The sequence below is a fragment of the Tinamus guttatus genome, unplaced genomic scaffold (assembly GCF_059628265.1).
Source record: "Tinamus guttatus ecotype Peru unplaced genomic scaffold, ASM5962826v1 Tinamus_guttatus_pri_ptg000472l, whole genome shotgun sequence".
Lineage (NCBI taxonomy): Eukaryota > Metazoa > Chordata > Aves > Tinamiformes > Tinamidae > Tinamus > Tinamus guttatus.
In genome coordinates, this window is record NW_028289006.1 from 6,566,074 (window position 1) to 6,592,583 (window position 26,510).

Below are 26,510 nucleotides of genomic sequence, written 5' to 3' on the forward strand. Positions count from 1 at the left end.
TTCCTTTCAATTTTGGACTCACTAGTCTGTTTTTTGATTTATCCTGGATCCATTATGTGACTAAAAGGCAAAAAGCGGATAATGAGGTTATGGGGGGGAGTAAAAAAATATTCTTCTCAATATATTTTTTTCTTTTGTTTTTAAAGTTCAAGAATATGTTCCTTACAATGCCTTGGGCTTTTTTTTTTTTTTTTTGGAAAGTTATTTCTTCCACTTTATGTGCTTTTCCTCACAAACATTACTATCAAATACTAGAATTCTGCGTCTTAATGTGCATAAGGGTTCATTCTTTCAGAAATTTATTGACTTTAACACTAAAAAAGCAAAATAGATGGAGTAGACCTTAGTCATTGGCTTCTCAGTGAAGAAAGAGATGGAAGCACTGAGTTCGAACAGAAAGCATCATTAAAAGGGTTGCAGAGCACCAGAACAGGCTGCCCAGAGAGGTTGTGGAGTTTCCTTCTCTGGAGATCTTCAAAACCTGCTTGGATGCCACCCTGTGCCATGTGCTCTGGGTGTCCCTGCTTGTGCAGGGAGGGTTGGACTAGATGATCTCTAGAGGTCCCTTCCAACCTTAGCCATTCTGTGAAAACAAAGGACCATACCTGCACCTTCTTTTTATTGAGTTGTAGTTTTTAACTCATGGGATTAGTTGCTTCTAATAGCTCTGTACAAATTAAGACTATTGTCATCAGAGTTACATTTGCTACAAAGACAACTCTACTGCAATCTTCTTATGGGGTATTTAGGAATGTAAAGGGAGAAAAACAGCGGTTAAGGCTCAATGAGCATTCTATGTGCATACTCTTAAGTAAAAGCACACCCAGGAGAGCAGCCCATACCAATCTTGTTTTGGTTACCTGGAATCTATCATCTGGACTGCCTAGTGTTGCCAGAGAGGATGTTTTTGATTTTCATTTCAATCTGAAAATTAATGGAATAAACATGAAATAAAACATGCTTAAAAGCAATCAAACCCAGAAACCTCCCTGTCCACCTTACTACATGACAAATTTAGGGATTTCATGTCAAAAAAATACCCCAGTGTATATATTACTTATGGGAATGCCACAGCATTTAAGACATGCAAGTATGGCTGGGCTTATAGGCTGCTTTAGTATCAGACAGGATAGAAATGCACTAGGTTATCACAGAAGGAGGTTGCACCACCTCTCCTAAAATGTGAAAGCCCAGCATGATTACAATTTCTATGCTGAAGTGCCTGATCTTTTTCACTGTGGACATAGCCACAAACATTTACGCTAACCAATACATGCAGAAGTTCATTTTCCTACAAGTTTCTTTCTCCCGCTTCCTCCCCCCACTACTCCAGTGCAGATATCAGAAACTAGAGAGTCTCTCAATAAATTTAAGTTTTAGTGTGACAAGGAAGAACAGTGTTGTCATTGGCGTCATTACCGCTCTCTGAAAGTCTGAAAGAACAGTCTTTGCTGAATATCTCTGCCCATGAGGAGTAGGTACAAAGATGTAAGCGAGAGAGCCAGATGTTACTATTCAAATGAGAAGTCCATTCTGTTCAGAAGTTCGCTTCAGCTTTCATGTCTGTACCTTCAAAACAGGAGGCTCATACCTGCTTTTTACCTCTGGGAAGAACAGAAAGGAAAGGAAGGAGGACATTGCTGTTTGAAGAGTCCAGAAAAAAGCAACAAGCAGCAGAAAGGTAGATAAGAGAACAACAGTGAAAAGACAAAGAAGAAATACCAGAAATATAGATATGATAGGAACACTTCAGAGAAACAAAAGAATACGGGGGACATGAAAGAGATTTTTTTTTTTCAAAGGAAAATAGCAACTCAAATGTTTTTAAAAACAGAAAGGAAAAAGAAAATAATTTGGGATGAGAAGTGTAAGAAAATCTTAGTGTTTTCAAGATTAGATAAAAATGATTTTATTTGAGGATAATATTTATCTTCTCCTTTTTTATTTTTTTCTTTATTTTTCTCACTTTATGGGAGACATCCTATGGATTTGAGGAGATGGCTGTTAAAATGATATGTGACTTGCAGAAGGAATATCACTAGATGGCTAACTAGAAGTAATTAAGTAAGAAGGTCATAATATCTAGGATACCCAAGGCTAGATGTGTGACATCAGCTAGTAGAAAAAGGAAACTAACAGCTCCACAGACTCCCTGATTCCATTTGGAAGTTTTCTCTCGACATGTATTTAAATGTTATGAACTGTGTCCGTCCACAGTTACAGTGACTCTCTTCTCTGCTTGCTTGCATGAATGTAGGCTGAAAGCAATCCTAAAACATCCTGCAGGAAAAAAAAAACGGTCATGTTATCTTCACAAACACCCCAAAAAACTCAGGAACATACCTCCACCGCCCATGGGCTGTGCAATGAGCATGGTATAAGAATCAGAAGAAATAAGTTTTTTGGAAAGTACAAAAGATGCTTTCAAACTAGTCTTTACAGCTACTCTGTTATTCCAGTGCTAATTCTTCTAAATCACAAATTAAAATTTAGAGCAATATCCTTAGAAATATATCCATTACCTGCTGCTTAAAAACTAGACAGACATCAGATAGTATTGCCTAAAAGGATCATTCAAATATTAATTTGTTAGATAATGGTCACATTCCCCCAGATGTTGAAATACTCTCTTCTGACTACTCTAAATATTTGTAAGGATAAATATTTCACTCTAATGCATGAGTAGTCGCAGATATAACATCTGTATTGCATTAACAGCGGTTAAAGCCACAATGCACACAGTACTGGTAGATTGCACGAGTCACCCAGGACTGTTGCTCTTCTCTGATGGGATGCTTTGTATGCCAGTAACCATGACACTAGGAATATGTTGGCAATTCTAGCAGTTCTATCAGAAATCTCACGATATTTGAATTTTTACTTAATGCCTTAATCCCTGAAGACTCATAATGCTTTCAGGATATTTTTCTCTCCCTCTGAAATACCTCTGTGCTTCTTGATAAGGCCTAAATCTCCTAGACCTTTGAAATTACGACTGAGTTAGAAGGAAGCCAGAAATAGATGTTGTTGATTTTGAATTTAAGGAACATATCATTACTCTTTTGTATTAGCTTTTGAAGCTGTGAGGTTCAAATTATCTGTACCAGCAATATGACTAATGCTGAAAAATAATTTGTAACATATGTAGTTTGCAATATCCGTTACACTTCGAAGTATATGCTCACTACACTGAGTGGGTGGAAATGGAAGTGAGCACTTAAAGCAAAGCATTCATTTTGTAACTGCTGCTGCTATCATGATGGAAAATTGTGTGTTTGAGTATGATGTGAAGTTTTGTTTCTATTTTTTTTTCCTTCTTATTCTGGTCAGGGAGGCAATGTTGTAAATGTTAAAGCAAACAAAGTGTAGTGACACGTCAGTAGAGCCAGAGCTGAAAGAGGCCATTTCAGCAGGGGTTGGAGTTCATTTTCTGTCTTTCCTCTGGGAAGGGTCAGAGATATATAAAAATAATAAATTGTAGAGGGGGAAAAAATTCCCACCTCCAAAGTGGGTTTTAATGGATTGTGAGTCTGAGGAATGGTTGAGAGTCACCTCTAAGAAGATTTATGTTATGATTTTCATAAAAATTCCCATGGGCATTTCATCTTTTTATCTCTCTCAAAAAAATCACCTGAGACCAATAATCCTCAAGCTTCTTGGGCTTTTCTTTATATATATATATATATATATATATGTATTCCATGATACCAATGATTTCATAGTAAACAAGGACAAAGTAGAGAATAGACTTAGAAAATGGGGGAGAGACTGTGGATATTTTTCAGTAAAGAAGTACAGTTGTTTCTCATTTTATGGGTGGTAGGACACAAATAATGAAATTACTACTATTTGCAAATTCCACACAATGCAGAAAAATCTCCAGTAAATCCTGGAGTGCATACTCCGGGAAAGCTTTGGTGGACTCCTCAAACATCCAGAGCTTTGTTACAATCCCAGCCATCCTTCCTTGCTCCTACAGCTTCCTTGGTAAAAGACATTCTTATGTCCTGTTATTTTGCACGATTTGCTCTCATGATCCCATAATCTTACTGTTCACCTTCCTGGTCCCAGACTGCCCCTAGAGCACTACTAAAGGCATTCCCATTGCAGAGGGCTGGATGAGGATCCCCACATGTCCCCACCGCCACCAGAACTGGGCTCTGCATCGAGTGGGGACGAGCACCGCGGCATGTGCAGGAAACGCCAGCAGCTGCCAGAGAGGCCACTTCCATTGGGAAGTTGGGAATTGCGTATAGCTAAGCCCAAATTCCTCAGCTGGCAGCAGCTGCTTGTGGAAACCAAAGGAGACTTGCAACGAGTCCCATTTTACAGCCCCTGCAATAATGATCATGAGCATTTCCATGTAATTGTGCACATGTCAGAGCTAGTGTTAATCCCTCTTTCTGCTTTCCCGTCCCCTTCTCTCGAATAAGGGGGGGGAAGGTTTATTCCCCTAGATACTCATCCCTGTAAAATGAATAAGTGGGGAAAAACAGGAAAACAAGCTGTGGGCCCTGCTGTACTGCTAAAGTTATTTATCATTGGCAGTACTTGTGTATTTGTTATTTTGACTATGGGGCCCCAGTGTTGCAAGAACACGATTCCCAGGGAAGTGTCCTCATCCCTGGGCTCCAGGCTCAGGCTCCCATTTGCTTAGTCTCTCTTGCTGGCCCCATAAATCTCACATTCCTTTTCTGCACAGTTGTATGGCTCCAGCAGGGAAGTGGCCCCATGCCAAGCTGCAGACTAACTCTAGGCTCTCACTTCTGAGAAACAGGAACCGTGAGCTGAAGCCCCTTCATACCAAGGAGGGCTCAAAAGTTACATTTCTCACTTTGGGGGGTTAAACCAGTCCATAACTGCTTGATTACAGCTTCTGTAGTTGAAAAGTTATTCCCTAGGCTGCAAAAGGAATGGTCCTGGCTAGTAGAACAAACCCCTTAATCTCCCTTAGTCCTCACAATATTCCCAAATTCTTGCTACATCTCCCACACCTGTTTGGCAGGGTGAATGGCAGCGTGTAATATTTGGGCTGGTGCAGTACTGCAAAGGAACTATCTGACTGCTGTTTTCTCACGCAGTGGAAAAGGGCTGATTTAAAACAGCTTTTACTTCAAAATGCCATTAGTTTGGCTCTTTTCTGCCTAATCTCTGATCTGGTGATGTACAGCCTGTCCAGATTCTGTCTTCTCCAGGTAGAAAGGCAATCACAGATAAGCAGCCAGACAATGTAATTGCATACCACTACTTCACTTAAGCCATTGTGACATGAACCAATGTCCCATATAGATAGGATTCCATAAAAACAAGCTTGATTTCTGTTCAGAAATGGAAAATTTCAGGATATTCTCACATAGATGCATATTTGTGTACATACATGCCTCCTTGGGGGAACAGCTGAGTGCTATATGTTGGTAATATAGAATTTAAGACAATTCCTACTTGTAGACATCTACACAGAATACTCCAAGCTTGCTGCAGGAATTAATGGGGGCTTAGTTGACAGCTGAAAGTCATGATTGTTTCCTGAAAAGATGACAGCATAAATGGCAATAGCTTTTATGGTTGTGGAAGCTCAGACTTGTTCAGTCCCTAAATTTCCAGGATGTTTAGGTTCTTAATTTCTGCTTGGAAGAATGGAGTCACACCATTTCTGCTTATTATGTGAACAAGTAGATTAATAATGTATTTACCAACTTAAATAATAACTGATTTAGTCTTATTTAATCAAAATAAATAAAACTATATGCATTGTTAATGCACTATGAAGTGGGAAAGGCAGAAGAAACTAGATCTTTAGTCAGTTATAAGTTAGTCTTCAGAACTAGAGGCTTGAATATTTTCATGGAACCGAATACCAAACTGTACAGCACTGTTAATTTACATGAAAAACTGAACTGCTATGAGGGGTTGTCATGTGACTTTTTAGGAAGCAAGCTTTAATATATAAAGTCACCGCCAACAGTGGGAATACTTGTGAAAACCCTTCTTAAAACTATTAAGCATTGACTCAATTGGTATTTTCCCACACCAGTTTCCCTTTGAGATGTTATTGCATAAATTTCACTGGAAGGGATCTGCAGGTGGACATACAGTATGCACACATGTCTTGAGAAAGGAATGCTCATCATCTGATGTTCTATGAAATGAAGTAGTAAGGACACCCTACAACTCCCCCCTGAAAACTTTAGTATCCAAGCCAGAGGGGTCAAAAATCCTCATGGGTCGTGCTAATCCTAGTGATGGAGTCGATAGTCATTTCAGTTCCTAGGGGGATTATGATTTGCTAGACATTCAAATTCAGTTATGCTGTCAAGATAGTACAAAATCCCTCATTCCTCAACATTAACAGTGTAGTTCCCTACACTGACTCGGAGGTTTGCCTTCTAGGCAGGGAAGCTCAAGCACAGAGCCAGGTTTGTACCACGTCACTGCTCTTGCACATGGTCTAGATGATACAAGTGGCTCTTGAGACCAGGACCTGCATCCCAAGCACACCTCGAGGAGGCAATTGAGATGTGACAAGTGATCAAACACTTGGATCCAGCCCACACCTCAAATGCAATTTAGTCCTGAATTATTAAACTGCTGATTTTACCAAGCAGCATCCAGATCCGCCCATTTGCAAACTTTTCCTCCAATGGCCCTAGCTGATTCAGCTTTCAGCTGGTGGATATATAGTACTTATTAAACTGCTTAATGAAAACTGCACTCTTTCTACAGCACCAGAGGTGCATCTTTCCCGCTAAGTTGTGCATGGTGGTTTGTTCTTCACATATTCAAAACTCAGACAAATCAGGGAAGAAAAATATCATTTCTATAGCCTTTTTTTTTTTCTTTATTCTTTTTAACAGGAGGATGAAATTATACAACCTTTTCTTTTTGAGATATGGTATGCTATATGATAGCATATCACTTCTCATAACATATAACATATGATAGATATGTTTATTGCGTCTATGTGTTACATCTTTTGAACATGAACAGGAAAGTATAATTTAGTTGTTCTGAGAAATTTTCAGTTCTACCTCATTCTTAGATCAAGCTTGAGCTTTTAGGAAGTGAAGCTTGAAATACACAGTTGAAAATTTGAAGTTCGATGTTTATCAAATTATCCCCTCAGTGGCAATCCAAATATTCTTACAAAGTGTATTCCAAAGGTATCTCATAATATTACATCTGCATAGCTTTAATGTACCCCTTTTTTGCCATAAGCACTTAAATTACAGATACCAGCATGTGCTGCCAACCAGAACATAACACTACTGTGAATGTAAATAATCAAACTAATTTTGTATTATATGTGAAAAATGCTATAAAAATTGACCAAAACCCTCCAACAACAGAATTATGATTTTAAACAGATCGGACTTTTGGGAAAATAATTCTTCATTGCTGACATCATTGCTGTCTGTTGAGAGTAGACACTTTCTAAAGACAACCAACATGGAATTATATGGTATCACATTTTTTTTTATATTTAGTGCTCTAATGCTCTGGTCAGATACTTTCGAGAGTAAAGGGAGTTTTCCCACTGCATTTAAATGAGGTGTAATATTTCAGAAATATTAAGAACCTTAATCTGTGTACTCACGCACAGATATCAGTAAGAAAAATAAGATTAGATGTTAGCTTTGACTCTTGTCATTTTATATAAGTATATGCTGTTATTCATCCCAGATAGGATGATTCTGTTTAAAACTTCTGGATGTTGATGTGATCAAAAATCAGCCATGACTCTCTACATTTCATTTAGCTTTGAAAAATATCAGATCTGTATATTTGAAACTTGTTTTACTAACATTAGAAAACTTGCAAGCGAAAAAAAAAAGAAGCACTGTCTTTGATACTTTGAAATTTGGCAAGCAAATTTTGGTAATAGCCCCCAATAAATAGCTAAAAAAGCCTAAGAATTTGAGGCTCCTGAACTTCCTAGGTGCAACAAAAAGTGAGGGTTCCCAGAGACACCCACACCAACCCAGCACGTCAACAGATAAGCAGGTTTTGCCCGCACCAGCAGGGGTGGGAACCAGTGGGACCTGCCAGGTGCTTGATATTTTGGAAGATTCAGACCAAGTTCCTAAATACAGGTTGGATACCTTGTCTGTATGCAGATAAATCCTGGCCAAATCTTTAGTGAATTCTCAGTGAGTCACTAGTTGTAGTAAAAAACTCCAGTGCCTGGCTCTGTGGCCTCTCCAGGATTTATGGCAGAATTTTGCAATAGTAACTATAGGAAGAAAGGAAAAGTTGGTTCCCCAAATAACTAACTTTGAAGTCCAAAGATTTTTGATTTTGGGCGATGGAATAAGACAACTGTACTGAGCACCATTTACAAATCAGTATTGACTCACGGCATCATGCAATGGTCTGCAAGTGGCTGCTGTATGCATCCAGAGGGATGCTCATTTAGGGAGCAGGAGGCCCCAGGTGCACGCTATCTGAATGACATTGCCTTGCTGGATACATGAGTTCTTCAGGCTTTTTATTCCAGCACTATCCCAAATTAATCAATATTTGACATGCAGTACTTGAATTGTCTTGACTTATCAATGACTGTTAAAATTTGATTGGTTCCTTTAATGATTTGCTATATTTCAGCCGAATAAGAACCAACCACATAACATTCAAATTTACACTTAGATTTGTGAAGCATCTTAAATACATTTTAGTGTTTGCAGTGTTGACATTTAATTAAAAATATGCAGATTAAAAAAAAAATCAATTTGAGAACAATAGCATGAAGTCTATCAGCATATTGATAGACTCATCACATTGAGATAACAAAATTCCAGAAAGATCTTTCTGAAAAGAGCTCAACTATATTTTCAGAAATATTTGTTAAAAGCTTTATTGGTAAAAAGTTTATTGTATTGAGATTGCTTCACTTAAATTAGATCACATATAGAGACTTTATTAGTCCATTTTCATCATTTCTTCCTGCCATTCATCTAGTGTTTCACATTTTGTTGGAGAAAAAAAAAAGAAAAAGTAAAAAAAAAAAAAAGACTAGTTAGGATAGAAATGGGTCATTTTAATTTTGTGGTAAATCACAGTGACTAAAAAAGATTTGCTCTATTCCAAGTCACAGTATGAAAGGAAAGCTGGGTAAGGCAAGTGTTATTTAACACTAAATAATTTCATTTCCATGACTTCATCGGACTTACATATCAGCTATTCAGAAAATAGTCCCAAAGAGAGTCTTTAATTTAAACTGTCTGATGTTCTTTTGGCAGTTGCAGTGAAACCAAGAGATTTGTTCTCCAGAAAACTTGGACATCGTTTCAGCTGAAAAAAAAGTGGGGGTTTTGTTTTTTTTTAAGGTGGACTTTACTGCAAGTTACTGCAAGTTACAGCAAGTTACTGTAAAACAAATAGTATATTTTCTGGAAATGATCATAATGAAGCATCATCCTCTTTCCAAAAAGCCTAGTATCTTTTAAAGAGTAGGAAGTGCTTTTTGTTCAGTAAAGTGAATAAATACCATATCTCTTTCTGAAAGCAATTTTTAACTACACAGTTTAGCGGAAAAAAATTAAGTAATTTTTGCCAAACTGGATCCTTTGCTTCAAGCTATAACTCAGATATATTCTCAGAAAAGGGTGGAATGGAAATGTGAATAAATTAATTTTGTTTTGACATGGCAAAATAAAACTCCTTTTGACTGTTTAGAGACAAAAATACTTTCAGACACGTCTTCATAAACTTCTTAGGAAATGAGTTCTAGAAATTGTGGTTTACTACAAAGTAAAATGCTGCTAAGAGAAGTACTGACCCCTCCTCAGAGTTTCTTCCAAAACCAATTGTTTATTCTTTTTTACTACCCCTAGGTCTGGATAAAGTGCCAAGGGACCTCCCCCCCGACACAACTCTGCTGGATTTACAGAACAACAAAATCACTGAAATTAAGGAAGGGGATTTCAAGAACTTGAAAAATCTTCATGTAAGTGTAGAATTGAACTGGTAATTGTTACAAAACCAGGGAGAAAAGTGTCTTCAGCCTTCATTATTTTTAAGGAAAACTGATAAAATACCTTGTGATTATCCTCTACCAGACCAACCTGTTTAATTCCCATTCCCCTCCTCTTTTCTCTTTTCTTTTTATTGCACTGCAGAAAGTTCTCATCTGTTTTCATCCCCTTGGCCCAGTGGTTCCACCCTGCCTCCTCATCAGCATCATCTTTCTTTTGCCTTTTTCCCTACTTATGTTCTTATTTCTTTTGGCACAGTGACTTGGTCATTTCTATCTAAAAAATGAATCCTCTTCAACCCTGCCACGTCATTCACTCACTACTGTATCCCTCCCCCTTTCACTTTCAGGCTTATTGAGCACTGTATTTGTCATATTTCTCAGCTGTTGTTCTTTACTAATTCTGTCTTAAGCATCCTTTCAAACCAACTGTCTGTCCTTGGCACTATATTGAAACTATTTTTGCCAACAACTCCCTCCTAGCAAAACTCCACCCTCATTCTCCTTTACCTGCTAGTCTCTTCCAACACTACTGTCCTTTTTCCTCTTTGCTAAGTATTTTCTTTTCCTGGTTTCTATGACTGCTTTTTTATTTTTTTATTTATTTTTTTTTGTGGTTCTTCCCTTATTTTCCAAGTTTCCATCAGAGAACCATCTTATGCTTCAAAATTGTTGTTTCTCTGTCTGAGTTCCTTCTCCCTTATTTTTATATTTTAATCAACATCTTAAAATTCATACCTCATAGGTTTGTTTCCTTTTTGCAGAAATGTCATTCTTTTCATATTAGTAAAAAAAGGTATTACTTCTCTGTGAAAGTAATACTCCCAACTACAAGATATTTCAGCCTTTCACCAACTGAATTTATTCTGTGTATTATTCCATTCAAACCTTTTTGATTTTAACTATTATGAACTGCTTCCCTTCACTTTTCTATTACTTCACAGCCTATTTCAATTCTATTGTTTCCATGCACTATCAAGAAGCTAACTCTGTACAAGTATGCTATCACTCAAAGAAGCACATTTTCAAACAACAAACTGTGTGATGGTTTCCATACTGTCGCTTGGAAGAAATACTCTGCAAATATTTCTCTCTCTTTAATTCATCCTTTAAATTCCTCCTTAAATCTCTGTCTTAATGCAGCATGAAGAAAAAAAGTTTAAAAACATTTCTAAGGTTCACAATGCCAATATATCCATAGTGCAGGGAGGCACATGAGTAAATCATGATGGGCTTCATGTCATATTATTTTAGCTGAATTAGGTGTTTACACCTGAACTGGTCACATAGATAACATTTGCAATCAGCAATTTGAGCAATTTGTACTCAAATGAGATGACTTACTTCCTAGAGCTGTTTATTTATTTATTTATTTAATCTTAATTACTAAACTCAGATTCAGCACCCTAATTACTGCCCGTTTCTTTTTTTGCTTCCTTCCATCCTTGAGAGAAGTCCTGCGTTTTCAGTGAAGATCACACTCTGGATGCTAGAAAGAGCAGGTCCTTGTCAGTGATACTAGCTGTCCCTCCTGACACCTCATGAAATGAATCAGAGCAGGGTACTGCAGATGGAAAGCCCTGGCCCCACTTACTTCTGCCTGCCTGCATGCTATGCAGGTCTCTGCTATACCTCATCCTGTGTCTTAAGCAACCTTTAACTATGCCATCTCATGGAGGTTAATTCCAGGGATATTTTTTTATTATTTCTCCTATTACAGAATACACAATAGTATATTAAACAGTTAACTCTTCAGGGAAAAGATTATATCTTCCTTTTAATCCCCAAAGTACTCAGGACACATTTAATGACCAGTAGAAATCATACAGAAGAATAGCAGCTATAATGTAAGCATTAGAAAAACACCTTTAAAACAATGCACTTTTTACCTGCATTTACTTGAGAGAGGAAGAAGCTTGTTTTCTCCTTCCCAAAATATTAATTACATTAACTACGTTAACTATGCACCACCTTTACTCCCAGCAGGTATCATTCTCCTCCTTGTGCAATATCTGGAAATGATTCCTGTTATCCCTTACAATTATTATTCATAATTATATTGAATATTCATAATTTAATAGAGAGTGAATTCAGTTTATTCCTTCTAAATCTAATCCTCACTCCTGTAAGCATCTATGTGTACTAGTTTTAGAGGAGACTGTCATGAACAAGTTGGGTTGAACTTGAAGTTCAACTTCTGTTGAAGTCTAGGTAAAGTAAGGAGAAAAGAAAGGGTCTACCTATGCCTTTCACAATGGCTTTTCTTTATGTACAAATGTGACTGCTTAAGATCTGAGTGTACAATACATGGATATAGAAGAGAAAGAGGAATTAATAACTACAAAGATGTAAAACAGAAAAATTTCCTGAGCATAAAAAAAGTCCAATTAAACTTTGTGGAAATAGGACAATTGATTAAAGAAAAAAATATGTAATCAAGAGAATATGTGCATCTGCAAATAATAGATTTCTGCAAAAGGAAGACAGCCAGAAAGCCAGAGTCAATGATCAAGGTGCACTTGATATTTTAATAGTTTTCAAATAATCCATGCAAAAGTAGCTAAAATATGAAAGTTTTGCTGTAAAAGCTCTGTAAGACTTAACAGAATTTGAAATGAAACATCAGTTACACCTTTTTTCACAGGACTCAGAAGGATAGGGGAAAAAAATGGAGAGAGTCTTTTTATATTGCTGAAGAATTAGTTTTGCAGTTCCAGAAAATTGTCTGATGTTATGTAAAAGACACGGTCATGACTTAGATCTATGTCAGAACAGTTAAAAAAGATGCAATTGGAGAAGACAGAAAAAAAGGCCTTTATAAAACTGTCAGAATTTTCCAGGCAAACTGAAACTTCTGGAGAGAGTCTGGTACTTTGACCCTGTGGACATTATAAAGAATCCAAAATACTCCATGAGTAAGAGCTCATGCAGAGTGAAGTGGGAGTCTACAAAAACAGCACATAGAGTTGCTTGCTCTGTGGCAAAGCCAAAACAAACCAGCATAATGCCTGGCATTTGGAAAAGGAGGTAAAAGAAACTACTGTGTATTAGATCACTGTAAGCACAGCACAAACAACAGCGTAGTAACAGTGCCCTTTTCCAACAGGAATTTTTCAATGGCACAGTGTTAGTTCTGCAAAAGACGATAAATGCATTATTGGCCTCAAATCAAATGTATGATTCTCAATGTAGAGAATGTATGTGTAAGTAAATGTATGAATAAGTAAGTGAAAAGACAAGGTTTAGCAAATATATGGGGAAAATAATGTATTTGGTTAAAAATCTCACTTTTTTTTTTGTAAAAGAAGGTTCCCTATGGAATGATAAGAGCCCAAATAACTGAGGAGAAGTCTAAGAATATCTTCCAGGGTGACAGAAAACTCCTAACAGATCAGAAAAACACGAATGAAAGTACACAGCCTTCTGATGATTCATTAGAGCTTCAGTTCCCTTTTCCCAGGCAGAATCAACAGAGAAGCTGAGTAAACATGCTGCTCTGCAAATCACAGAATGAAGGCTCAATGGCTACTGAGCTTTTACTCTGTAAAAAGAGCAAAGACAGAAATCTTTGTCCTGTTTCTACCTCTGAACCCCATTCCCATTATCATCAATAGCAGGTAGTCCTAACAGGTGTAAGACATACCTTTCCTTTTACTTCTGATTGATTGGTGAATCTGTAGGCTTCTGACAGATGTTCTGCACAAAGTGGGGGACAGAATACTAAACTAAGAGGAATTAAAAAGGAAATTCTACAGAATGGAAAAACAAAATAACACAAGTAAATATGATAAAATAGACAACAAAAATGTTTGCCTTAGTAGACAGGAACCAGGTTGAAAGGCTCTTTGGAATGCCAGAGCATTAGGATTATTTTTTATTAGAGTAAGAAAATGTAGGAGATTGGGGATTCACACAAGACTCAGCTGTTCTCTGGTCATCTGTGCAACTCATATTACACAATACTTATCAGCAAGAGCTCAAACTTTGTAAAAACTACGTCCACAGCAGGCTCTTTGGCTTAGAAAGATTATCCAAGAAGGCACTGAGGATGTAATCAAACTGCTTTCTACAGTCTCCTTTCCTCTGCACTGACAGGCTGCTATTCCAGTGCTTTTCCATCTCCATCCACACAACTTGTCATCTTTCCCTTTTCTTTTTTATGCCAACCCTTTTCCTTCGTCTTAGCTATGTCTGTTTCATTAAACCCCACCAAAGAATTTAAGGAGCAAACAAAAAAAGAACCACATTACCACTGTGTTTTTCATGGCCTTTTCTAGCTTTTTCCTTTTCCTGCTTTAACCCTGTAGATATGAGCCCTTTAGGACACATAACATCTGGAATTCTTCTCAGACACCTCCTTGTATTCAGGAGCTCTTGGTTCCTTCAGGTTTTCCACCTTTCCATGTTTTTCTAAAAGAATTTTTAAGGAACTGCTTAGTTTGTAAAGTGCTATCTCCTTCTATAATACAATTAGATGAGAAAGTGAAGGTTTTTTGTGTAGCTTTTTTTCCCCCAAGTATGTATGCAGTCATAACAGTTTTGAGAAAAGCTTAGCTGTATGTCTGGGAGATGAGTATGCTTTAATGATTAAAGCCACAAATCAAACAAAAAGAGCAAAATTTATTCTTATCATTTCTCTTTAGAGGTCTGAGTCTTGAGATTACAATATAAGACGTTATTGTTGCAGGACTATGATAAAACAACAGGTAATAGTGTAACAAAAAGCCTAGGAAATTAAAGAATTTTTGCCAGGTCAGTAGGTTGACTTTTCAGTGTAAACCCCAAAGACCACGTGCATCATTAGAGTTTTGATGTTACATAAGAATTCCATCTCCAGCTGGCAAACAAGGTATTTTTAGGCAGATAATAATTTGCTGATCAGTTTTACAGATTTACAATTTGCTTCTAATTTTGTCAAGACTCTTCAAACTGTTCTCTTAAAGAGACTGGCTTAAGAATACTTAAGAAGTACTGACTTAAAAATAGCAACCCCACAGCACAATCTTCTGAGTGTCTTCCAGACTCATACAGCTTCAGAAGACTGGACTTTATTCCCCCAACTCATGGCAAAATCAAAAGCTTTGGTAGCCTCATGAAGAAGAACCCTACAGCACTTCCTACCTGATTGCCATGCACTCCCTGAGCATTTTGTCAGATCATATTTGGGCAGAGCATGCCAACAAGTCTTCCAAAATCCTCCTGAATTGTGAATCCTCCTTTTTGTTTCCGGGAGTAAATATTTGAGGTAGAAACCAGGCCAGAGAGAGGTAAATGGCCAAACTCCCACTCACTCCAACTGAGCCAGCATCTATTCCTGTCATACAGTGAGTTTTGTTTTTCTTACTACACTAATGTCAGAGGTGTTGCAGAAGGGACCAAAGCAGCTTTGGAGCAAATTTTGTACTTTTTTTTCCCTCTCTGAGCAACTCTTTAAACTAGTAGTCATGACAGCATGGTCTGTAGGTATTATTACAGTGCAACATATAATAATAAATATAACAGGGTCAGTATTCAATAATATACTTTAACAGAATCAATGTTTGCAGAGAAAACTTCATGCCACATATGAAGTCACATGGACAAGGGAAAAGACTTCAGCTCAGGAAAATGAGGAAGGAAGCTACTTTTTCTCTTATTCATCATAAATTGCTGTGAACTCTTTAGTCCTGATTAAATGGTGTCTGTGATACCAGATTTATTTGATCTTCTTTATTTTCTCCTTCTTTCTTGCCTCTTTTCCTGCCTCTCATTAAATACCTTAGCACCCATAACAAGTCATCCTGGAAGCTGTGTGTCGATAGGCTCAGCATTTTTTTACTGAGAAATGGTGATATAGTTCAATGCTTTCTTTCTTGTTTTTGTAAATTTATTTTAAAAAGATATCTTTTTTCCCACTGCAAAATGAAACATAGAAACATAAAAGAGGATGGATTTTTGAAAAAGAAACACCAATTCTTGTGGCTCTATTCAAGTATTGCCCTAAGCTGTCATATTTCTTTCCTCTGCCTAGTAGCTCTATACTAGCAGCACTCTAAGTGCTAGCTGTGGTCCAAGGCTCAAACGCTTTCAGTACCTTGATGTTGTTTTTCCTCCTAGAATTTCTTGCTCTGCACAAAGTTTGTATATATGGTTACCCTTTAAAAAGATGAATATAATGCCCTATCATGCCATTTGTGCTCTATTCAGGCTATTTAGCCCATGTGGCGCAATGTTGCCTAACATCCCTTCCTCAATAGCACTGCCTGCAGATGTTTTCCCTAGGTGTTTCTCCTCTAAGTTCCTGTTTTCACTGACCTCCAAATCCCCCCAAGTTTTTTATATTATTCTATTTTATTTTGATTTTAACTTTCGTTACAAGCAAACCATAAGGGGCACATTCAGAGAAAAGTAAACAAGAGCACTCCAAGGCTAATAATTTCTTTCTCCAGGTCCAGCACATAATGGAGTTATTGTGAAGTGGAAAAGGAACATGTGGGTATGGCTTGCCAGGTGTAGTGCTACTATGTTATCCTCATCATTTGCTGTTGCTCTGGGAAACTGTAAAATTTTGCTTGCATATTATGTGTTTTATTTTCTTTTTTTTTCCTTTGCAGCTACACAACAGGGTGAAAAATAATGCAGACTTAAAACAGCAAGAGCAGGGACTTACACAGCAGGGGTGTAAGTGGGAAATGGAGTTTGAGTCCAAAAAACATTTAGAACCACAGGCTTGTAATACATTCCCACCTAACACCACTGTACATACATTGCCACGCTGAATGGTGGCATTATTTTCAAACACCCTTGGTAGATGCGATCATCTATAAGTGAGAACAATCTTATGAATGTTTGAATAAAGCAGTAATTTTATATATTTCTCTGAGATAGCACAAAAATATTCAAGAGGAAACAGAGACAAAGCAAAGCAGAACAGATTAATCCTAGATTAATTCTAGTTCTGCTCTGAAGGAGTCTTAGCAATGGTGTTAAAAACAACTAGTCACTGAATATTTACATTATAGGTCCAAAAGGAATGGACTTAGATATCTATGAAAAAAATCCATGATGAAATAAACAAAAAGTAATGTAATTACCAGTAATAAATACAGTTATACTATTTATGAAAAAAAGCAAAAAAAAACAAAAACCAAAAAACAACAAAAGACGCTATTTTGCGTGATTTAAGCTGTATCCTTCATCATGAAGGATTGTGTGGGTAGCTTTATTATACTAAGGCTAGAGGATACATTTACTTTCAAATTCTGGCAGCAGCTACTGTTAGGAAACCACAACCGATGTGTCCTCGTGGCATGTCTTGTAATATTGCTTCAAACAGAACTGTATCCATAGCTTCCACTGGCCAACGAGCCCATTATTTTGAGAGAGGCTTATTGTGGGTGAAATACTCCGCTGAACTGTGAGTGACCTCTTCTACCTCCTCTCACAAATGTGGGGTTGCTAGCTAGCATGAAAAATTAAAAACAGATATGTACCGCTTTATGTGCACTTTTGTGAAATGACCTACAGCCAAAATGCTGTTTGCTTTGCCTGGGATGAGCTGCAAAACGAGTCCTTTGGGGGCGGGGGGGAAACATTAATACAATTTTGAACTATCTTCTTGTTTCTCTTTCAATTTTTATGAGAGAGGTGCTGTCACAGACACTGGCAGACTTCTTGATACATTTTAACGCTTAGCTGATTGCTGAAAGTTTTAAGAGATTTTTTTTTTCCTCCAGGAAACAGTATTTTTATAATAAAAGTTTTGTGTGTTTCCTATATTAAAATACACTGAATGTTAACTGCAATAGAAAATTATGGTATAGCAGCAAGTGCTTTCTTGTAAGCAATAGGATGAAGTCAGTGACCAAAGCTATTTATTACTATTTATTAATATGTCTAGAAATAAAAATAGATAAATAAATGATGCTATCCATATTTTTATAACCCCTTTATTTCATTCCTTGCACAAACATGCAACACTGCAAATTCTTAAGGGAAGTAGACAGCAAGCAGCTGGAATGAAAAGATTCATTGTCGTATTTGGGGTATGTGACATCCCTTCCATTAGACACATTTCTCTTTTGACATTCATGGGACTTTCTTTTTATGTCACAGCTGGTTAAACAATAAGAGAGTTAGCACCACTGTAAAATTTCCAGATCAGAGTACTATTAGTGGCATACACAGACCACCTAAGCAAGCTGTTACAGAAACTTCTCTTCCCTCGGGATAGATAGATAGACAGACAGACAGATAGATAGATAGATAAATGTGGTAATGTTATTAATCCTATGCAAATGACTTCACAGCTTTCAAGTGAAAGGATTGTGTTTCATCTTGGATACTGATTATGGTTCTCATGGGTATTCACAGAAGCTGCATGTACCTCAGCAACGAGATGCCACCCGTAGTTGTTCTCAGGTCTTTTTTTCGTCTTTCACTGTTTCAGAAGCCCTCAATATTTTAGTCTTGCATTGCATTTTGTGCAGCTCACTTGGTTGGCCATCAAAAATATACTATTAACTAGATATACTATTTTTTTTTAATGTTTCATTTTCAGAATAATTTTCTTGGTGGTCATTTGGGATCTCCTTCTTTATTACTCCACAGGCATTGATCCTTGTTAACAACAAAATCAGCAAAATAAGCCCAGCAGCTTTTGCTCCTCTGAAGAAGCTGGAAAGACTCTATCTATCCAAGAACAACCTGAAGGAGCTTCCAGAAAACATGCCCAAGTCTCTTCAGGAGATACGTGCTCATGAGAACGAGATCTCCAAGCTGAGGAAAGCTGTCTTTAATGGACTGAATCAAGTGATTGTTCTAGGTGGGTACATAAAAAAAATATAACTATATCAACTCAGTACTCTGCAGAGTTTTCCAGGAGTTGCTCTTAGTTCTCATAGAGTGTGATTTTATGTGCAAAGTCAAGAATTGCTTCAATAAGTTATACCTCCATATGAACTTTGACCTGGTAGGCACCTGAATTTTGACAGATATAGAGGTATATGGTACAGCCTTACTCACAAATGTGTTTTCTTGGCAGAACTGGGCACCAATCCACTCAAGAGTTCAGGCATTGAAAATGGAGCTTTCCAGGGGATGAAGAGGCTCTCTTATATCCGTATTGCAGATACCAACATTACTAGCATCCCAAAAGGTAAGAACTTCAATGAATCTTTGTTAGATTTCTCCAGGTAAAATGTAGTAATTTCTAGTTATCTAACTTAAAAATAAAGAAGAAACTTAAAAGCCTTTTGCACCCGTCCCTAAAGTATTCATAATTTGACTGCTAGTAGAAGACAGTTTTTTTTTTTTCAGTTGGCTTTTATTGTTTTGGCAAATCTTATTTTTTCACTATTACAAGCTCCAGAGGAGGTGCATTTTCAAAGGTAAACCTTTTTATGTCATATTGTTTTCTTTTGTCTCAGAGCCAAAATATAAAGTGAAAGAATCTTTTTGCCCTCCAGTCTTCCTTCGCTAACCTGAACAACATTATGCAGATATAAACCCATGTAGTGGGTTTGAGCCAAAAGACCATTCCTGCACAAAACAAAAACATTCACTTTTTTAAGAAGTACTTCATTTTAAAATAAAAACATCTTCAATATAACCTTTCAAAAGGAAAGACATACAAAATGATGATCTAGAGGAAATTATAGTCAATTTATTCATACTTGAGACAGGAGATTGTTTTGAAATAGCTTTACCTTTTTGAAAGTTAATATTAGTTGTTTTTTCTTCCAATGTTTCCTGTTTTGGCTGTTCTTTTGAGGGAGCTCAGACAGTGAAAAAATTTGGTCCTGATAAATTTTCGGAATAGTGGGTGTTCTACGTAAGAGAAGGTTAAAATGTTTTCCCGCAGCTTTATTGTTATTTTATATTATTGTTAGCTAGTGTTATTTTTTAAATGCATTGGACCAAAATGTTTATAGATTTATGCATGTGGATAACCTGAGTAAAATGAAGGCTCTTTTTCTTACATTATTATATATGTCCCATATGTCCCATTTATATAATCATGAAGACCAAAATTAATATCTGTGAAGGATGTAATTTATCTATTTTTAAGAACTGAGTTGTATGCTGACCTAGAACTAGGTCTTATTTCATTTCATTCAAAAAAAATGTTACTTGAAAAATAATTGTTTTCAGGTTTCCTTCATTGTGAAAGTTCTTTGTTTAAATTCAGTGATTTTCAATGTACAAAGTAAACAACTGCTCTCTCTTTACTGATGATATTTCAGTGTTCATTCATTCATGGAAATTATCTTGTCTATGCTTGGTAAAAATTCTTCTGTTGCTGTAAAAGAGTCTAACACCCGTCAAGACAACTAAAAAAATAATAAAAAAATCTACCAAAAGTAATTTGATGAAGTTATCTTTCAGGGCTTCCTCCATCCCTTACTGAACTTCACCTTGATGGCAATAAAATCAACAAAATTGATGCTGACAGTCTGTCTGGACTCACCAACTTGGCTAAGTAAGGATTTGTTTCCTCTTATCACATATATACAAACAAAACCATAACTACTACATAAACAATTATAAAATATTCTAGACTTCAGTAGAGTATTTCAATACATGCTTGATGTTCAGATTTTATCGCAGATTTATCCTTGCTCAAAAAGCGGTCTGCTCCTGGATTTTCATGAATAAAGGAAAATTCTGAAAATACAGATTAACATCTTAGAAAATACAGATTAACATCTATAAAAATATAAAAAATAGCATTAAGAATATAAAATATTTTCCACAGTAATTATAGAAGAAGGAAGAAACCTTCCAAATCTAAAATGAGATCTTAATAACTTAGATAAAGAATATCATTTCCTGGACAGCTGGTAGGTCAGCTGTCCTGGGAGTAACTGAATTTTCCTGCTCTTTCACATTAATCCTTGGAAAACAACACAGACACAACATTGTTGCATATACTGCTGACCAACAATAGTAGTCCCCTCAAAGCACAGGTAGCCTTTGGGTAACAGGTCATTTTATTGACTGTCTGTGCTAATATGTTTTGAACTGTAAATTGCTTCACATGAGACATCAGTGGAGAACTGCAGAGTTTTTATTCACTTTTGAATTCCTGACTTCTAGTAGACCAACTGTACTTGTCATATTTCTTTTCTCCTCATAAAATTACCCATATATAATACCCATATTCACTACCATACTCCTTCAAAAGTCTTCACATAGTGCTGCAGTGGAAAAAAAAAGTAATGAATGTAAAATGAATGAGGACTCTGCTGGTTTAATGAAGAAGGAGCTCCCCAGGAGAGTAAACGTATTACACAACTGATGTTACTAAACTCTAGAGTCTACTAAAGTTTATTAAAATTTACTTGAAGAAACTAGCTACATACAGCAGAAGCTGCATCAAGTCCCGTATAAGGATGATGTTCAGCTGCATGAAGATTGTTGAAGTGCATATGAGAAAGTGCATATATATATAAAATATATATACATATTTTTATGTATAGATAATATTTATATAGAATATGCAAGAGTGATTTTCCAGCTTCCTGCCTTTTCACTTCCACGAGGAAAAGAAAGAAGATGGAGACCATATCCTTTCCTAGCACTTTTAGTCTACTTTACACACAGATACTTCTTTATTTCTTTTGTAAACATACCCTGGAGTAACGTAGAGTTCATTTGGGTTCTCTTGTAAGAGATTTAGATGAGATGTAATTAAACATAATTACATACATATACTTGCACTGCTTGTGAGAGTTAAGTCCATTTTAATTCAGATTCTTCCAGCTTTCACTCTTTCCCTAAAAGAGTTCTTCCTTGCATGAGCTATTCCAGATTTGGATCTTGTCCATCTTTACAGTGTGAAAGGTGTTCACTTTCATCTCAGCAGACCAATATCAAAGCCAAATCTGCTTTTCTCATGCTCTTCTCCTTAGGTGTGACACATCTGCTTATAGACATGAATATCTACTGAATATATTTTCTCATAAATGTCCACCAAGAATTTACACAATCATCTGACAAAATGTTTATTTCCAATCTTTCTAAAAACACCCACTATGAGGACACAAGTTATTTGTAGGAATTCTGTGTTTCTCCAGACCAAATTGCACATGTAGGATCAAATTCCCCAAGCTTTACTAAATCTTGATGGACTGTACTCAAAAGGATTTTATTCTAATAGCTTTTAAATGAGAGTCATAAAAATTGTTCCATGAGCAATTTTTAGTAAGGATATGAGATAATGCAAAATGCATTTGTGAGTGAGGTAAAACCCTACTGATGTCAGCAGGAGATCTCATTAAGCTCTCATTTGTCCTTTGCTGGTTTAACAACATTTCAGTGTTTAAAGAAGTAGGATTTTGACTTTGTGTTATGTAATAGTAGTTATTAAGGATATGTACTTATTTATTTTTTAAAGGAATTTTATTTATTTTTTAAAGAAAATACATAAAATGTGCTTGTGACGTATTTATTGAGACATCTATGCCACAAAATCCAAATAGGCCTTTTTAGCACTGTGATGTTATACTAGGTCTACAGTATGTCTTCTGAAAATGGCACAGAGGACTACAAGTGGTAAATTATTGTGAATCAGACTTTCTCTAAAAGTATTACTCCATAGCAAGTTATGATATCATCAAGATTCTGATTACCTTTGTCAAATTCTTTACTTGATTTAGTAATTAATAAATGTCAGAGCATTTTTCTTCCCTGGAAATTAAACATGATTGCTAAAATAAAATAAAATAAAATAAAATAAAATAAAATAAAATAAAATAAAATAAAATAAAATAAAATAAAGGAAACTAGATGAAGTAGCTTTAGCCTTTATAGAAATAGTTTCTCAAAGGACTACACTTCTGCTCACAACTCCTGCAGTAAAACTATTGAATTCCTCACTACAACACGGAATATTTAACTTATGTCATGAGCTAGTCTTGAAAAGATTCAATAGTTTGTGGAGTGCAAATCCTAATAGTCAGCACAGAAATATACAGGTAGGACCACATTTTATAAGTTGGATATCAATTGTTCCAATAACCCCAGAATGAACATGTCTAAAGCAGGAAGAAGGATTTTCTGATTAGGGTGCTTGAACCCAGGAGAAATGTGTATATTTTCCTTCCTGTGTTTCGCTGAGCCAAACGTCATGTATGACTCAGTTGTAGCTCTCAGTCTGTAAAATAGCTATAAACATATTGGTATCTTAGAAGATTGTGGTGAAGATGTAAAATTAACAGTTCTGTGGCCATGGATCAAGCAGTTGGACAAAGAAAGTTATTCCTACTGCCATGTAAGAAATTTTATTTGTCTTTTAAAGAAAGTTTAGTACCTCCCGAGGTACGTGCTATATCTTACAGTGACAGTAGTCATTGAAATATAAAAGAATGAAGTGCCATGAGCATGAATTGAATGTTGCGGTGTTAATTATGATAGTTCACCGCAGATGTCAAACTTACATAACCTCATGAATAATTCTGCAAATCAATCAGCCTTGTCTATAATATAACAGTAGTGTAGAGAACACTCTGTGAACTATGATCATCATCTGCTTTAACATAGTTTGTTTTGTTTTGTCTCTCAGATTGGGTCTTAGCTTCAATAGTATTTCTTCAGTTGAAAATGGCTCCCTTAACAACGTACCTCACCTGAGAGAGCTTCATTTAAATAACAACGAACTTCCCAGAGTTCCTGGTGGGCTGGGTGACCATAAATATATCCAGGTAAGGTTCTCTGAATATTCAATTTTGAACAATGTACACAGTATTTGTGTAAAAGGCAAGCTGAACTAAGCTTTATAAACCACTGAATGTGCATTGAAAAGTTGAAAACAACAAGAGGACTCCTACTGTATATGATTTATGTGTGTGTAGGTGTGCATTTGTATCTCTGTGTGTAGGCGTACAACAAATATGAAATTATTTCTGCATTTTTATTCCCTCTTTGCTCAGGAAACATTCTTTCTAAGAACATTTCTTCACTTGCAATTGCTTTAGCACTACTCATTGGCATTTTTCAACCTTTCCCAAGAACATTCTCCTTGGTATCCCGCAAAGTTATTTGTTTAGGGAGGCAAAGGGAGGCAAATGTGTTTCACACTATGTACGTGACTGAATAGCTGAAAATATGGTTCACTTGGAATCCATTACAATCTGTTCTCACTGGGTGTAAGATTTTACTGGGAAGAAAGCTCCTGAAGAATGAAGACTCCCAAATATAAATCACCACTTGCACATAGCATAGAAAATTCATCAGAAGTGGCAACTCTGGAGCAACATAATATCCATCAGCTAATTTAAATTATTATTAGTGATTGAAAGCACTAGATTTTGAGAGAAACCAAATAGATCCTTTGTATAGATCACATGCTGATGAATCACAGCACTATATTAATATTTTCACATATGCGACTCTTGTTTCAGTTATGGAACGATCATATCGTACAATCAATAATACTACTAAGTTCCCTTGCGCAATTTCTACTTTCCTCTGTGTTTTTTTTTTATCTAGAAAGTATTTCAAAATGGGTATAATCTCCATAGTTCAAAATGTAAGCAGAATAAAGCATACCTTTGAGAAAACTGATATATTGTTACTCTACATGGTACCGTACAATCCTTGCCAACTATCTAATGTCAAATCATTTATGTCCTTTACACTGTTCAGCACTATTGTTCACTTACACACTTCTATGCCTTCCAGGTAGTCTATCTTCATAACAACAAAATTGCTTCGGTTGGTATCAACGACTTTTGCCCTCTCGGCTACAACACCAAAAAGGCTACCTACTCTGGCGTGAGTCTTTTTAGCAACCCTGTGCAATACTGGGAAATCCAGCCTTCTGCTTTCCGGTGTATCCATGAACGCTCTGCGGTACAGATTGGAAATTACAAATAGATTTCTAAAGACAGGGTTCGGTTGCATTTCAGTTAATGTACCAGTTGTAATAGGCCTGTTGTTTGAAAAATTTTGCTAACAATTAAAGCCAAATACCAGAAACTTCATTGTAAAGTGGAGATGATCCATTGATGTAAAAGAAACAAATCATTACAGATGTACAAGATCAAGCATACCACCAAAAAGAATTGTTGACTGTGCTTTAATCTGATTTATTTCAGCTTTCTTTTCCAGCATGCTTTCTGTGGTGTTTATCAATTTGCTGAATGCTACAGGTTCCACTGTATATGAGATTCGGAGTAAATATTTGTCAAGCTATGATATATATGAAAAAAAAAGATAGCAATTGAGGGTATTTTTATAGTCACACACACACAAAAAAAAGACATGGTAAAGGAAAAAAGATGACTCTCAATCTATTTTTTATTCTTGGGGAGAGTAAGCCCCTTTAAACTTACTTCAAGCCCTGGAGGTTTTAAAATATCCACTATAACACTAAGCTAATTCTGAATGTATCTATTTAGCAGAGGCAAATAAAAGTTGTTGCTAATGTCATTATTTTGGGAAAAATAAAATAAATTCATATTGTACACATGCTTCTTTTAAGTTTGCCATTCTTCTTGAGCAATGCTGTTCAGAATTAGGCTAACATAATCCTATTGAACAAAATAAAGAATAGTTTGCAGTGCAAAACATTTAACCTATGTCTGGATCTCACTATCCCTCTCACCTTAATCACATGGGCAGTTTCACTAATTTCAGTGAGACTACGTTGCAGAGTAAGGTATCAGGGTTCAGCCACCAGTCCGTGTATATGTCAAGTTCATCATTCACTTGCTCTGCAGTGTACATTGGTCTGTATTTCTTACTGTGTTACTGTGTTTAAACTATGTTTCTAATTGCCAAGTAGAGATGTGCAGGTTCCCCATCTGAAGAATTTGTGGGATTTAGATTATAAGACAAAGAATAGCTATAGTGAAATATGAGGTGAAATAACTACCAGGCCTACCTGAAAGTTGCTTGGACATCATTCACAGAGGTATCTTCTCAGCATGATTTGAAAGCCCTCTGCAAATCAGGGTTCTTCAACCCATACAATGGGTAGCAAGCACATCAAAGGTAGGCTGCATATTTCTACTGTCAACTTACAAAGTTAAATATATGCTCAGACCAAGTGTCTCATTAAAATAGTCTTCTGCAGCCTCTTAATTCTCCAAAGTCAATCTCTCTAATTTGTAAAACTTGTATGTCATTTATATTAAAGAATACTGTAATACAGGCAAACTCCAGTGTTTGTCTTTATTTTCTGTTTTAATAGCATAATATAGTGTGTGAGAACTTTAATTATGATTAAGTCCAGAAAAAAAAGGAATATATTTGGCATATAAATGTTTAAAATAAGAACAAGTTATGTGAAAGTTCTCTTCCCTTGGAAAAAAAAAAAGAGAAAAATCATGTCTCTGTATTAACAGTCATAGATTTCCTTTAATAAAAGAAATATATTTGCTTTATAGTTTTCATCTTTTTAGGCAGTAAATAGTTGGAAGTGATAGTAAATCACTGTATAATGATACAATAGGGAAGGATTGTCATTGAATCCTTATTTGATGGCATCAGTGAGTTCCTCCTATTTACATCTGATTTTTTTTTCTGGCTTTCTCATGTTGGGGCTTTTATTTTTAAA

The 26,510-nt window shown here is 36.2% G+C and overlaps 1 protein-coding gene across 1 annotated transcript in view; it reads left to right on the forward strand.

Moving 5' to 3' along the window:
* Positions 1-25,416, forward strand: part of DCN (decorin) — a 35,772-nt gene extending 10,356 nt beyond the window's left edge. The window contains exons 3-8 of the mRNA XM_010224242.2: positions 9,831-9,943; positions 18,560-18,773; positions 18,993-19,106; positions 20,336-20,429; positions 23,514-23,652; positions 24,632-25,416. Of these exons, the coding sequence (XP_010222544.1) occupies positions 9,831-9,943; positions 18,560-18,773; positions 18,993-19,106; positions 20,336-20,429; positions 23,514-23,652; positions 24,632-24,826 (869 nt within the window). The 3' untranslated portion in view covers positions 24,827-25,416. The remainder of the gene's footprint in view (positions 1-9,830; positions 9,944-18,559; positions 18,774-18,992; positions 19,107-20,335; positions 20,430-23,513; positions 23,653-24,631) is intronic.
* Positions 25,417-26,510: the final 1,094 nt, after the last annotated feature.